General features: G+C 50.7%; 1 protein-coding gene across 2 annotated transcripts in view; it reads right to left on the reverse strand.

Annotated features, from left to right (window-relative positions):
• Nucleotides 1–13,497, reverse strand: part of CRKL (CRK like proto-oncogene, adaptor protein) — a 30,584-nt gene extending 17,087 nt beyond the window's left edge. Inside the window, exons 1-3 of one of the 2 annotated variants that reach the window (XM_041003505.1) lie at nucleotides 12,600–13,497; nucleotides 5,523–5,551; nucleotides 4,302–4,717 (exon numbers count right to left, since the gene is read on the reverse strand). In XM_041003505.1, the coding sequence (XP_040859439.1) occupies nucleotides 4,302–4,717; nucleotides 5,523–5,551; nucleotides 12,600–12,910 (756 nt within the window). In that variant the 5' untranslated portion in view covers nucleotides 12,911–13,497. Of the gene's footprint in view, nucleotides 1–4,301; nucleotides 4,768–5,522; nucleotides 5,552–12,599 lie in introns of both variants that reach the window. The other variant, XM_041003504.1, reaches the window with a different exon arrangement.
• Nucleotides 13,498–15,327: the final 1,830 nt, after the last annotated feature.

A 15,327-nucleotide genomic window follows, 5' to 3' on the forward strand; every position in this document is an offset into this window, starting at 1 on the left:
CGCATGGATGATCTCCCAATCTCCTTCTCTCTCTGTAATTCTTTTAAGTAAATCAATCAGTCTACATCTATTAAAATACAGAAAGTGGAATTTGGTAAAGGCCTATTTTCCTGGCCATTAAGGGTCTCTCAGGGAAGCATCAATGTTGAGACCTCTCCCTGGAGTCTGAGAGCTTGGAGGAGCCGCATAATGGCCAAGAATGTTGGTTACCTTAAAATAAGCATCATCTGAAGGTGGGCCTGTGGTGTGGCAGCTTAAGCTGCTGCTTGGGATGCAGACACAAAGTATCAGAGTCCTGGCCACTGCTCTTCAGAACAGATTCCTAAAGCACCTGAGAGGCAGCAGGTGATGGCTGGAGGATGTGAGTGGGAGTCAGAATCCCAGTCATTTGCTTTGGTTTGTCCTAGGCCTGGATGTTGCTGGCATGTGAGCAGTGAACAAGCAGATGGAATAGCTCTCCATTTCTCTGCCTTTTGAGTAAACAAGTTCTATCAAGTAGGCAGGCTCTTTTTATTGGACTTGACCTCTTTTACGCACCTATTTGCCTGCCCACTCACTCACCAAACCCTAAGAAAACCCCAGCACACAATGCAGTACCAGCAATCTCTGTGTGCAGAACTCAAGAGATACACACCGAGAGCAGACATCGGACTCTAATCCAGAGCCTTTAAATAAGAAATAAAATAAATATTAAGAAAGGGAGGAAGGGACCGGTGCAGTGGCCCAGTGGCTAAAGTCCTCGCCCTGAACCTGCCAGGATCCCATATGGGCACCAGTTCTAATTCCAGTGGCCCGTTTCTCATCCAGCTTTCCACCTGTGGCCTGGGAATACAGTCAAGGACGGCCTGAAGCTTTGGGACCCTGCACCCAATGGGAGACCCTGAAGAAGCTCATGGCTTCAGATGGCTCAGCTAAAGCCGTTGTGGCCGCTTGGGGAGTGAAACATTGGAAGGAAGATCTTGCTCTCTCTTTCCTCCTCTCTGTATATCTGCCTTTCCAATAAAATAGATCTTTAAAAAAAAATGTGAGGAAGACGGAGAACACTCATCTGGCACATGCCACCCTGACTCCCATGTGGTGCAGCAAGGCCGGAGGGCTGGAGAGTACCCAGAGAAGGGCGTCTGTAGATGTATAGGAGCGGGAGCAGTTGAGAGCATGCTGATGGGAGGAATGCCTTTTGGGGTCTTCTATGGACCAGACCACTGCAGGTAGGCAAGGGGACTAACACTGTGTGGTTTGCTGGCTGGGGGGGGGGGCTAGGCTAAATTTGTTGCCTGCTGCCTGCTGGAGCAAGCAAATGGCTGAGGGGCATGCTTGACTGGGCTAGGTGACAATATCTACCCACGTCAAAGCAGGGGTGGCCGCATCAGGCTGGGCTGTAGCACCCATCAAAACACAAGAGAACCAGATCTGGGTGTAGATTTTGTACAGGACTTGTGTGCTCACCTATGTGGGACTGCAACGCCCACCAGTTTGTGCACAACTGGGGATGATGACAGGTGAAGCCAGGCTGAACCACAGAACTCATCCACCTGGCATTTGCAGGAGCCAGGGCTGGGAGGCCAGGTGGGGCCAGGCTGTCAGCACATACAAAGGTCAGGACCGAGGGCAGATTATGTCAAGCAGCAATGTAGCATCTGCTACCATATGGGAGATCCTGAGCCTGGTAGGGGAACTTGGGGAACTCCCCTGCTAGGCTGCAGGCCCCATTGGAAAGCAAAATAAATGGGAGTGGGGCCAGGCAAAGCTGTAGCACTTGTCAGACTTTGTGGAAGCTGGGTCTGGGGACAGACCTCGTGGGCCAAGCTGCAACATCCACTGGCACACGAGAGCCAAGACAGAGCATGAGCTGTGCCCAGCTGGGCTGAAGCACTGGCCAGCATGAACAAGCTCCAGGGCTGGGAATGAGTCTGGTAGGAGACCTCTGGGGGACTTCCCAGGTGAGTACACAAACCAGGGCTGGGGGTGTCCAGATGGGCTAGGCTCCAGTGACCACTAGTGCCTGCAAGAGCCAGAATGAGTGTGGGTCAGGCCAGACTATGGTGTGGCAATCGCTGGGTCATAGGAGAGCCAGGTCGGGCTAGGCTGCAGTACCTGTCAATGAGTGCAAGGACTGGGGGCTGGCCAGGTCAGGGTGGGTTGTAACACCAGCTAGCACATGTGACATCTGGGGCTGGGAGCGAGCCTGGTAAATGAACTTGGGGAGTTCCCCTGCCAGGCTGTAGCTCTCACTGGTGAGTACAAGAGCTGAGGCTGGGGACAGACCATTCCAGACTGGGCTGCAGTACCTGTCTATACACATATGAGCCAGTTCTGGGGGTGGGCAGGGCTGGGACAGTCCATAGTATACATTGGCATAAGCTAGAGCCAGGACAGGATGTAGGACAGGCCTAGTTGGCCTTCAACACTTGCCAGTTTTTATGATGACTAGGGGTGAGCCAGGTTGATGAGCTAGACTGCTGTACCCACTGGCAAGAGCTGGGACTGGAGGTGGCCTTGGCTGAGCCAGGTTATAGCATCTGCTGGCAAAAGACCTTGGGGGGGGGGCCCGGCACGGTGGCGCAAGTGGTTAAAGGTCCTTGCCTTGCACGCCCGGGATCCCATATGGGCGCCGGTTCTAATCCCGGCAGCCCCTCTTCCCTTCCAGCTCCCTGCCTGTGGCCTGGGAAAGCAGTCGAGGACAGCCCAAAGCTTTGGGAACCTGCACCCGCTTGGGAGACCCGGAAGAGGCTCCTGGCTTTGGATCGGCCTAGCATCGGCCCGTTGCGCTCACTTGGGGAGTGAATCATCGGACGGAAGATCTTCCTCTCTGTCTCTCCTCTCTGTATATCCGCCTTTCCAATGAAAAAAAATAATAAAAATAAATCTTTAAAAAAAAAAAAAAGACCTTGGGGTGGGAGTGGGCCTGGTAGGACTTGGGGGACTCCTTTGTTGGGCTGCTGCTTCCACTGGTGAGTGTGAGATATGGGATTGAGGGTGTAACAAGCTGGGCTAGGATACCACACCTGGTAGTGTACACAAGAGCCAGAATGGGTGTCAGCCAGCTGGGCTAGGCGATAGCACCTGCTGTTAAGTGCTAGGACTGGGTAAGAGTCCCATCAGGCTGGAGTGCAGTACGCCCTGGTAGGCACAAGATCCAGGGCTAGGACCATGCTTGGTAGGTAAACTGTGAGAACTCTGTTGGGCTGCATCTCCCACTAGTGATCATGAGAGCCAGGGGCAGGCCAGGCTGGTCAGCAGCACCTGTCAGCGTAAGTATGGGTCAGGTCTAGGGGTGAGGTGGGCTGAGCTAAGTTGGAAAACCCATGGGTGTGCATAAGAGCCAGATGGGATGCAGCACAGGCTGGGCTAGGTCACAGCATATGCTGTTATGTACCAAAACCAGAGCTGGGAGCAGGCCTGGTGGGGTTCGTGAGGGTCACCCCAATTATGCCATAGCATTTGCTGTTGTGCGTGAAGACCGAGCCTAACAGGGATAGTCGCATCAGTTCACGTGAGAGATGGGGTTCAGGGCAGAACCTAACCAGGCAGCTGCATCCACCAGTATATGTGTTGGCTGATGTTGGTGCACACAAGAATCAAGTCAGGGGTCAGCCCAGGCAAGGTTTCTTGGCTTTCACCCCAACTATATGACTGGACTAAAACTCTGACCACAGAGAAAATAACATACGGTACGACTTAAAAGTGCACATATTAATAGGGACGGGGCCTTTTCAGTTGCTGATCCCTGCATAGTGAACAGCATGCCCAGACAGCCAGCTCATCTAGGCCAGCAGAGGATACTGAGTGCCATGTCAGAGGATGGGCCACTCTCCTAGCCAAGCTGTGCAGCAAATGTCTGGTTCTATGACTGTACTAAGGTGGAGCTGGCCAGCCAACAGAATTTGGGAAGATTTTCTCAACCGTGGTGCAATGAAGCCTATGAAATCTCATATCCAAAACCATTCAAGTGGCACCCTTGGAACACTCTCCCCCCACACACTGGGGTCTTTAAGGATTCATCAAAAGACCATCACCCATCCCCGGATGCTGATGTAGTTTGACAGAAAGGAGTGGTCCCTCCACTTCCAACTGCAACACGGCAGTGGGGAACAAACCTGAAACATGTGTCCCACCCACCTTCCTTGATACCTTGACCTCTATACCACACGCATCAGAGACACACATGGGCATGCATCCCTCTCAACTATGTAAACAAAATTTGAAAAAGAGAGAAGTCATGACTTTGCAGAAACTAAGTTAAAACTGAAAATGCAAACCAATTGTCAAAGGACCCAAAGGCCAGTCTTCATAGGGGTTACCTCTAACGCCAAGGCTGTCTTGTCATAAGCACAGGGCACTCTTTTCTGGATTGCTTTCGCAAAGACAGGTCCATTCTGTGTCGATGGCAAGGGGTTGATTGCTGCCCCAGGACTACTGGAAACTGCAGGTAGCGGAGTTGTGGTTTGAGGTTGAGCATATGCATGAGCAGGTTCGGGGATCCCGTAACTATTGGAATTCCTGTTTCCAGGCTTCACGAGTGACGAGGACCTCACAAGCTTTTCGACGTAAGGAACAGGGATCATGCCGGCCCGGCCATCCTTATTGCGGGCACTCCACCACTGCTCTTCAGGCTTCTCAATGATCACCAGGATCTCACCCTTTTTAAAGGGCAGGTCTTCAGCGTCATTCCCAGGAAAATCATACAGTGTCCGTACGTACTCCAGATTCTCTTCTGCTGTAGGCAGGCTAGGAGCGGAGACAGATCCCATTGGTGGGTTTGGATACCTGAAGAGAGAAAGAAAATTACCCCAGGAGAAAACAGTATCTGTCAAACTCTTCAATAAACCATATTCCTCTATAATGAGTTATTTTCCTGTGCCTTCTCAGCAATTAGAAAGATTCCATCATGTACTTTTTTGTGGTCTTTAACTAAAGGTAATATCCCAAATATGACTTTTCAAAAGGCACATCAACAAAAATAAAAATAAATACTAAAACCAAATTGTACATCAAGCATACATACACACATCTGATTATAGCAATTTTTTTACACACATAGATAACCTGATTTGAATTTTTAAAAATCTTTTTAAATTAATTAATTTATTTTTATTGGAAAGGCATTTATACAGAGAGGAGCAGAAACAGAGAGGAAGATTTTCTGTCCAATGATTCACACCCAAGTGACCTCAACGGCCAGTGCTGCGCTGATCCAAAGCCAGGAGCCAGGAACTTCCTTCAGGTCTCCCACATGGGTGCAGGGTCCCAAAGCTTTGGACCGTCCTCAACTGCTTTCTCAGGCCACAAGCAGGGAGCTGGATGAGAAGCGGGACTGCTGGGATTAGAGCCAGTGCCCATATGGGATCCCAATGTGTTCAAAGCAAGGACTTTAGACACTAGGCCACTGCGCCAGGCCCAGTGAGCTAACTTTTAAGTTGATATTTTTGTAATGCTCCACAAATGATGAATACTTAGCACCTGGCAAAAAAGTTCTCTACCTATTCTATAAACAACCTCTGCTTCCATCATAAATCAACAGCTCAAGAGCATATCTTTCCCCTTTCTCTCTCTTTTACCCAAACAATGATATAAAAAGTATTTCCTATAATAAGCTGAACTCCTAGGTTGAAGTATGCCTTAAATAAAGAATTCTGGAGTTCAGCATGATGGCTCAATTGTCTAATTCTCCCTCTGTAGCACGAGGTTCCCATCCAGGTATCAGCTGATGTCCCAGCTGCTCCTCTTCCCATGCAGCTCCCTGTTTGTGGTCTGGGAAAGCAGTACAGGACGGCACAGTCTTGGGACCCTGCACCCACATGGGAGACCCAGAGGAAGTTCCTGGTTTCTGGCTTCAGATCAGCTCAGCTCAGCTCAGCTCTAGCCATTGTGGCCATGTAGGGAGTGAACCAACAGATGGAATATTTTTCTTTGTTTCTCCTTTTCTCTGTAATCTGCCTTTAAAATAAGAATAAATAAATCCTAAAAAAAAAAAAGATTCTGTCTTTACAAAGTGTTACTACACCATAACATTCAAGCAATAAAAAGAAAAAAAAATCCTGTAATTCCTGCCCTAAAGAAGATGCAATTACCCTCTATTTCTACCTTTCCAGTTTACAGTTCTTAAAACAGAGTACTGTATCTACTCGGGACAGCATTCTTCCCTAAAATCACACTTATCAGTGTGCCTGAATGCCACTGGTCTCAATGATCTTTCATTTTTTGAGTTTGCTATAATGAACACCAGCTGGCAAGTGCCAGGACTGGGTCTTGCCAGGCTGGAGCTGGGAATGGGGCTGACAGGGGAACTGTGGGTACTCCTCAGCTAGGCTACAGCTCCCGCTGGTGAGTACCTGGTGAGAACCAGGGCTGGGGATGAGACAGGTCGGACATGGAAGCAGCAGCCATCAGTTCATGTGTGGGCCAGGACAAGGGGCAGTGTGAACTGAGCTAAACTATAATACCCATTTGGTATGCATAAGAGCTGGATGGGATGAGGTGGGGCTGGGGCTGGCAGCTGTGCAGGTGATGGACTGAACCTGATCCTGCAAAGCTGGTGCCCAAGAGCCAAGCCTGAAGTTATTGCAGGTGAGGCTTCTTGGCTGATGCTTAGAGATGGAGAATTAGCCAGTTGAGCCATTGCACCAGTACCATGGTTTCTCTCTAACAGTCCTGACACCTCCAGGCTCTCCCTAACTCAGCAGACCCCAGAGCAGCTGCGAGAAGTACAACTCTGAACACTTTTTAACAACCAGTGTTAAGTCTTTTCCAAGTCAGCTTTACCCTTCCTTCCTGCCCACCACTCCTACTGAATGACAACCCTGTGCCTTTCCCAGCAGTCACTGGCTACCACCTCTTCCACCTCAGGTACTTGCTCACATCTTCAGGAATCGACTGAAAACAGCCAGCTTCCAAACCTTCTCTATTTAGGCATCAGCCCTGCTTCGAAAAACATGCATTCTATTTTTTTCAACAAATTGAGCTTCTCAAAGATAGACTCTTTGCTATACAGATCTGCATTTATTTTACAATTTCCCATTCCTATTTCTATTCTTTTTCCTCGTGAAAGCACAAAGGCCCAGCTTTCCACTCCTATGAGCTGAGTGATGAATTCTGTCACACACACACAAGGAGAACTCGTGTGCACCACTTGGCGTGCCTTTGCAACTTCTTCACCTCACCACTCCTCCACCTGTATTTCCATGTTTGTGCCCTGGAAATTCTCAGCCATCGTTCCAGGCAGGCTGAAACATGCTTGGAGGCCCCACCTTGCCTGTTATGTTCTTAGCTCAGAACTCTCAGTAAAAAAACAGTAGCCATTTTTACTTATCACAAGATTTTAAAATATTTCAGCCTTAAGGACCCTTAGAAACCATTAGTCGGAACAAAAGGAAAATTCTTAGATAAAAAGTCTCCAGATTTGAATCTTATTTAGACAAGAGAAAACTTACAAATCAAATGGCTTCCAGCACTTTTCTTTAAAGATTTCATTTGAAAGGCAGAGTCACTTTCTCTCACAGATGGCCCACCCCACCACAGAGTGCTCCCTTCCACCCGCTGGTTCACTCCTCTAATGTTCACCACAGCAAAAGACAGCTACTTGAAGCCAGAAGCCAGGAACCAGGAGCTTCCTCCAGGTCGGCTATGTGGATGCATGAGCCCAGCAAGGACCGGGGCCATAAGCAGAAGTGGACCAGAAGTGGAGCTGCTGGGACTCAAACTGGTGCCCAAATGGGTTGCTCATACTGCAGGCAACTGTGATGGGACACTCTCTCAGTTCCTAACACAGTTTTATTTCTTGTGATTTCCCTCCTTATTCTCTCTCTCTATATATAAAAGATTTATTTATTTTTGAGCCTGGTTTGTGGTAGCCCATATGGGCACCAATCCTAATCCTGGCAGCTCCGCTTCCCCTCCAGCTCCCTGCTTGTGGCCTGGGAAAGCAATCAAGGATGGTCCAAAGCCTTGGGACCCTGCAACCACGTGGGAGACGCAGAGGAAGTTCCTGGCTCCTGGCTTTGGATCAGCGCAGCACTGGCTGTTGCGGCTGCTTGGGGAGTGAATCAATAGATGGAAGATCTTCCTCTCTGTCTCTCCTCCTCTCTGTGTATCTGACTTTCCAAATAAAAAAATCTTAAAAAAATATTTTTTTTTATTGCAAAGTCAGATATACAAAGAGGAGCAGAGACAGAAACAAAGATTTTCTGTACGATGATTCACTCCCCAAGTGGTTGTAATGGCTAGAGCTAAGTGGATCCAAAGCCAGGAGCTTCTTCTATGTTTCCCACGTGGGTGCAGGGTCCCAAGGTTTTGGGTTTTTCTCCACTGCTTTCCCAGGCCACAAGCAGGGAGCTGGAGGGGAAGCGGAGCTGCCAGGATTAGAACCAGCACCCATATGGGATCCCGGTGCATGTAAAGCAAGGACTTAAACCAATAGGCTACAGCTTCAGGTCTTCTTATTGAATATTTATCTGCATAAACTGGGACTGGGCAGGAGTGGACATGTGTCTCAGTGGTCAAGACATCCATGCCAGTGCCTCCGTTTGGTTCCCAGCTCTGGTTCCTTATTGTGGCTACCTGCTAATAGACTGGAATGCAAAGGTGATGGCTCAACAGCTGTCTGCTTGCCACTCAAGTGAAAAACCCAGACTTGGTTCGAAGACAATGGCTATCATAAGGCTCCGTCATGACCAATGCTGGCATTTGGGGAGTCAACCTGTGGCTGAATGTTCTGCTGGTTCACTCCCCAAATGGCCGGAGTTGAGACAATCCAAAGTCAGGAGCTTCTTATGTGTCTCCCACACAGGTGCAGGTTCCTTTCCCAGGCCACAAGCAGAGAGCTGGAAGGGAAGTAGAGCAGCCAGAACACCAACTGGCACTCATATGAAATCATGGCACTTGCAAGGTGGAGTATTAGCCAATTGAGCCATTGTAATGCCTCACAAAATACACTTTAAAGACCATAGGAAGGGCCCGGCGCGGTGGCGCAGTGGTTAAGGTCCTCGCCTTGCACACCCGGGATCCCATATGGGCACCGGTTCTATCCGGCAGCCCCGCTTCCCTTCCAGCTCCCTGCCTGTGGCCTGGGAAAGCAGTACAGGACGGCCCAAAGCTTTGGAACCCTGCACCCGCTTCGGAGGCCCGGAAGAGGCTCCTGGCTTCGGATCGGCATAGCATCAGCCGTTGCGCTCATTTGGGGAGTGAATCATCGGACGGAAGATCTTCCTCTCTGTCTCTCCTCCTCTCTGTATATCCGCCTTTCCAATAAAAATAAAATAAATCTTAAAAAAAAAAAAAAAGACCATAGGAAAATATACTGCATATTTCAAAACTCTATTCAGAAACCTTCTTTAAAATGTTTCCAATAAAATAAAATGGTGATGAAAACCACAAGAGTTCTGCTTATCAGATGATTTGCAATATAAAAATGATGGCCATGTGCAGAAAAAGAATTCTACTAGCTCAAACGCAACAAAAGCTACTCAACATGGATACCCTTTGGCAGTTCAATTTTATTTTTAATTTTTTTTTTTAATTGGAGTCAGATATACAGAGAGAGGAGACACGGAGAAAAAGATCCTCCAATTGCTGGCCCAATTGGAAACCAGGAGCTAGGAACTTCAGACAGGTCTCCCACACGGGTACAGGGTTCCAAGATTTTGGGTAGTCTTCAACTGCTTTCCCAGGCTACAGGCAGGGAGCTGGAAGGAAATAGAGCAACCGGGACACAAACCTGCACCCACATGGAATCCCAGGGCTTGCAAGGCAAAGACTTTTAGCCACTAGGCCACCACACTGAGCCCAGGCAGTTAAATTTAAAACTTATCATGGGAATCCTACTAATAGAAAAAGCGATTAATAAGGTACAGCCCAAGGACACAAAATCACAAATCCATCACATCAGCTTGCTGCTTCTCCCCAAACAGGCCCTTCTAAGTCACAGGCTCCCGGTCTCTAGCCCTCACCATCACTGTGCACCTGGATTCAGTTCAGACTTACTCCTCTGCTGCAAACTTCCTTCCTTTCACAGAATCCATTACTACTTTAAATAAAAATAAAAATCAAGTTCTTTCCCCTGTCCACTACTGCCAAACTTATCTCAATTCTCCCCCATCTCCTGCAAGAACCAAGACTGGTCTTTCTCACAAGCCTCTCAGGCCCTCTGCACAGGCTCTCCCCCTGCCTGGAGCGTGCTCCTGCCAGTGCTCATGCTCACTCTGACCGCACTATCTCAGGGCGAGCCTTCCTGTGACATCCTCTCTGCCCAGGTACCTCCTTCTCCTTCGTTACATTTACCATTCTTCTCAGCACTTCACCTCTGTGTCTTAGCCTGTCTCCTCCACTGCTATGTACATTCCACGAAGGGAGCCAGCACAGGTCGCTAAGGCTCAAACTGTGGTGCAGCAAGTTAAGCCACATACACCCCCAGCAACCCACGAGTGCCAGTGACGAGTTCAGAACAAAAATATAAAACTAAAAATTAAGAGACATTCCAATAAAAATGACTGATGAAAGAACCAGTTCTTGCCTTTCGAGGAAAACCCTACAGTTAGGGACCTTCAACGAAACAGTAGCAGCAAACCAAATGAATGAACTATTAGCCAAGAGGCAGGAAAGCTAATACAACGAATTTATCCTATCTGGGTTGTGAGGACATTCAACACTCAGGTTTTCATCTGGTCAGCATTTCAGTTACCACTAGCTTTCTGTCAATTTCAGGACTCCCAATCCTGAAATTGACAGAAAATTCAGCATCACCAACCCCAGTCCGGCTGCTCCACTCCCAATCCAGCTCTCTGCTAAAGCACCTGGGAAAACAACGGAAAGCACCCAAAGTTCTAGATTCCTCCCAGCCACATGGGAGACCCTGGCCGCCAGTCCAGCCTCCTGCCTCCAGCCTGGCCCAGCCTGGAATACTGCAGTGGTGTGAGGAGGAGTCAACCAGGGGCTAGAAAACCTTTGTGCCTCTCCGCCACTCTAATTCTCCTTTTCAAATATATATATATATATATATATATAAAAGGATTCAGCACATAAAAAAAAAATCCAGTCCAGACCCAATTCGACCAGGTATTAAGGAAAACAAAAACTTAACAGTCCGCAGGCAGAGGACTTGGAGAAAGAGAATGAGAACTCAATGTGAGAGGGGAGGGGACTGGGACAACAGGTAGGATTTCAATGGGTGGAGGCTGCCCTGTCCTTGAAGAGCTGAGGTACCGAGGTGCCAACAGGTAGGGCCAGCTGCCAGCGAGGAAGCGAGTGGAGTGGCAGACGGGACACAGGGGAGGCAGAGATGGGCAGTGGGGGGTGTAGGGAGCACCCCCCCCAGGACAGACTCACCCGTGGACTGCCTCTCTTTATTACAGTAACTGCCCCCCTCATTGTAAGCACCCACACAGCATGGCTTCATCAGGCCTGATGCCCACCTATCAGAGAAGAACCTGACTCATACTGTAAACGCGCCTTACAGAGGGGGCTCTCCCACCTCTGCCACTGGGAGGACACTGGGAAGGACAGGGACCGGGTTCCATCAGACGTCCCCTCCAGGCTTGGGTTGTGATCCACAGGGCCTCACTAATGCCATTCTCCGTGCCCCGGTCTTTGTTTGGTGGCTAAAGTCCATTTAGCTCAGGCATCTCCCAGCCACCACACCGACCAGTCTCACCTGCTTCTCGGGCTCACTGTTTTTGTATTAACAGCTCTTAATGCCTTCGGTTCATTAGCACACCTATAAAGTCACAAGCGCCCGGCTAGACAAAACTCATAGGAACATCCAGGTCTTTTCAAATAGATTAAGGAAACCAAGTGGACAGAGAAACACCTTGTTGAAAAAAAAAAAAAAGTAAATAAATAAGGGCAAGTTTTCGATTACAATTGGGCATAATTCAATAAACAAATGGGTTTTAGTAGGAGAAGAAAAGGCTTGCTAACCTGAGTCTCTGGGTTCTTGGCTTTAAGATGGAAAGCATGTGCTGATTAAATGATTAAATGAAATAATGAGCCGAAGAGGGGCAGGGGGACCTTCTCTTTTGTCAGGAAGGTTAAGGGACCCGAGGTGTCTCGCCCGCGTCACAGCCAACACAACTACCGACCCGAGGGGGTTTTGTTACTAAAGGCCAAAGCATTTTGATCTCGAGAGATTGCCCCAAGGCCCATCGGTTCGGGGGTCAACTGCTGCGGATGAGCAATTTTGGGGATGGGGAGAGAACACCCCTCGGCTATCATCAGGTGCTCCAAGAAATCTGTGGTTCCCTCTCTACCCAAAAAAGGATTTTTTTTAAAAAAATAAAGTAAAATACTGCATTAGGCTGGCAGGAAAAAAAATGACACAAAAAGCTAAAAACGCGTGAACATTCTAGCTATCCGACCACCGCGGCAGCGACGTGAACTAACGCTTCCTTCTAAACCCTGTGACCTCCCCCCACTCCACCCCGATCCTGACACCAACCTCCCGATCGGAATGCTTTGCTGGGAAATAGTAACACGAAACACGAAGCAGAATGGAGGGCTGGGGGAAACGAGTTCCAGCCCCTCTCCACCGACCCTCCTGAGCCGCGCGCGCGCACACACACACACACACACACCCTCCTGAGCCGAAAGGCGGGAGAGCGCTCCCTTACCTGGGCGCGGGCTCGATCAGGGTGGTAGTGTCCAGGTAGTGGATCTTGTAGAATTCCAGAAGGGCCGGCAAGTGGTCAAACTCCTGGTCCCCGATCTTAAAACGGCGGTTAGGCAGCGAGTTGATGATGTAGTGAGAGACCCGCGAGTTCTCGGACACGGACAGCACATAGTCCCCGGGGCAGGTGGAGGAATCGCGCACAAGGAACATGCCGTGCCGCTGGCCCTGGAGCCGGGTCTGCGCCTCCTGGCGAGACACCGGCCCCATATACCAGGAGTTGCGGTCTGAGGAATCGAACCGGGCGGAAGACATGGTGTCCCGGGGAAGGCCCCCCGCGGCTCTCGGCCTGCGGGGACGAGGCGAAGGCGCGGGGCTCGGAAGCCTCAAGCCCGACTGTGTTGACGGCTTCTCGGAGCCCGAGCGAGGGCCTCTCGGCGATCGGCGAAAAGCGCTCGCTCACACGGCCCGGCCAGCACCTTCCTCCGGGCTCCGGACCCGCAGCATCCTCTGCCCGCTCCGAGGCCGCCTCGCACAGACAGCCGGCCCGGCTCGGGGGGCGGAAAGGAGGGCCAAGATGCCGGGGCGGGGGGTGGAGGACGTGGGTGGCAGCGTCGGGGAGGATCTGGGCGGGCGAAGCCGAGTGGCCGCGGAGGCCGCCCCCCGGGGTGCTCGGGCTGCCTGGCTTCCAGGGGGCGATTCCCGGGCCTAGAGAACGCACCGGTTCTGCCCAAAAACAAGAGAAAAAAAAAGCCCCACAAATCTTGGACGGACTCACGCCGTTACACACAACGAAGCGCCGGGCCTCTCAAGAGCGACGTGCCTCCGGGGCAGTTGCCTGACCAGCCCTTTTCCCAATAGCCACAGCAACAAAATGGCGGACGCGGGAGAAGCGACCGGCCACCTCCACCCCCCACCCCACAACCCTGCCGTTCAGCGCGCTCCGACTGCGCACGCGCGGGGCTCCGGCTGCCTGCGGCCGCCGAGGGGCCCTCCCCGTGACGTCACGCGGCCCGGCCAATGCGCGGTCGGCGATGGCGGGGGTGGGTGTTCGCGGCCCGCGCCCGCTCCCGCGTTCCGGGTGGAGGCTGAGGAGAGGCGGGGGTGGTGGGTACTCCCTTCCTGGGCCTACTCGCTGCGCCACCGGGGGGCGCTGCGGCCGCCGGGGCTCCCTCAGCGCTTGGCAGGGAGACAGCTGGAAGCCTGAGAGGGAACGGCTTTTCGGGAAAAAAAACTGCTTCTTGGGAACAAAGCGTAAACGTGCGAAGTGGGGCGGATCGCTGGCCTTTGGAGGCGTGACGCTGAGGTGACCCGGCCGGCTGAGAGGGTCCGAGGGAACATTCTATGGGGTTGTCAGGGCCAGATGAGCTCAGCCTGAGAGAGAGAGAGAGAGAGAGAGAGAGACTCGTGGAACTGAGGTGATCCAGAGAGCGAGAGAGAGAGAGAGAGAGAGAGAGAGAGAGAGAGAGAGAGAGAGAGAGAGAGAGACTCGTGGAACTGAGGTGATCCACCAGAGAGCTGAGTGGATGGCGCAGGCCCTGGCTAACCCGAAAGGCCAGAGGTCTAGGAAATTTGTAGTCTGGGCTTGCTAACCTGACTGACCCCGGGATCTGGGTTGCTCCAAGGAAAATGCCTTCCAGGCGAGGTCTGAAAGCTTCTCCGAATTCATCTCCCTCCCAATTCACTTAAAAAAAAAAGTATTTATTTTAAAGATTTATTTTTGTTGGAAAGTCAGATTTACAGAAAATAGAAGCGACAGAGGTCTCCCATCCATGGCCGAAGCTGACCCTATCCAAAACTGTGAGCCTGGAGCTTCTTGCCCTCCTCTCCCCACGTGGACGTGGGTCATCCTCCACTTCCTTCCTAAGCTTGGAGCTGGATCCGAAGTGGAGTAGCTGGCACCCGTGTGGGAGACTGGCACTAGAAGGTGAAGGATTAACTTGTACCTCGCCATGCTGGCTTACCTAGCTCCAGCTGTGTGCAAAGTGAGATATACAAAGAGGAGGAGAGACAGAAAGATCCTCCGTCTGATGGTTCACTCCCAAAGTGGCCACAAAGGCCAGAGCTGAGCTGGTCTGAAGCCAGGAGCCAGAGGCCAGGAGCCTCTTCTGGGTCTCCCACGTGGGTGCAGGGTCCCAAGGCTTTGGGCCGTCCTGTACTGCTTTCCCAGGCCACAAGCAGGGAGCTGGATAGGAAGTAGAGCAGCCGGGATTAGAACCGGAGCCCATATGGGATCCTGGCACGTGCAAGGCGAGGACTTTAGCCACTAGGCTACTGTGCCAGGCCTGAGAGCATACATCATATCTGACTTGCCCAACATCTGGCCTTGAGGTGGCATGCAAATATTTGTTGAATGAGTGACTGTAGAGAAAAATCATCAGGCTACAGGTACCTCCTTTGGAATTGGACAGACGGGGAGAATGTCCACTCAAAAAGGATGGTTCAGACTTTCTTCTGCTGATGAAATTTCAAGTCAACCACATTTAGTTCCCTTTGTTGATGGGATATTATTTGGGAGGATACACACCTGCCATTTCCTCAAATGAACAATTTCTAGGTCGTGAAATTCACCCTAGGGCAAACTGAATGTCAGTGTCTGGTAATTTTCTGTGAGTCAGCCTAAATAGGTTTTTTATCTTCACCAGGGATCCTTTTGTACTGTATGTGTGGCAGGTGCAGTTTGAGTAGGTGACAGCAATCCCAGCTAAGTCACTTGATTTACAGAGCTCGAC

The sequence above is a fragment of the Ochotona curzoniae genome, unplaced genomic scaffold (assembly GCF_017591425.1).
Source record: "Ochotona curzoniae isolate NIBS_2020 unplaced genomic scaffold, NIBS_Ocur_1.0 scaffold_274, whole genome shotgun sequence".
NCBI classification, from domain to species: domain Eukaryota; kingdom Metazoa; phylum Chordata; class Mammalia; order Lagomorpha; family Ochotonidae; genus Ochotona; species Ochotona curzoniae.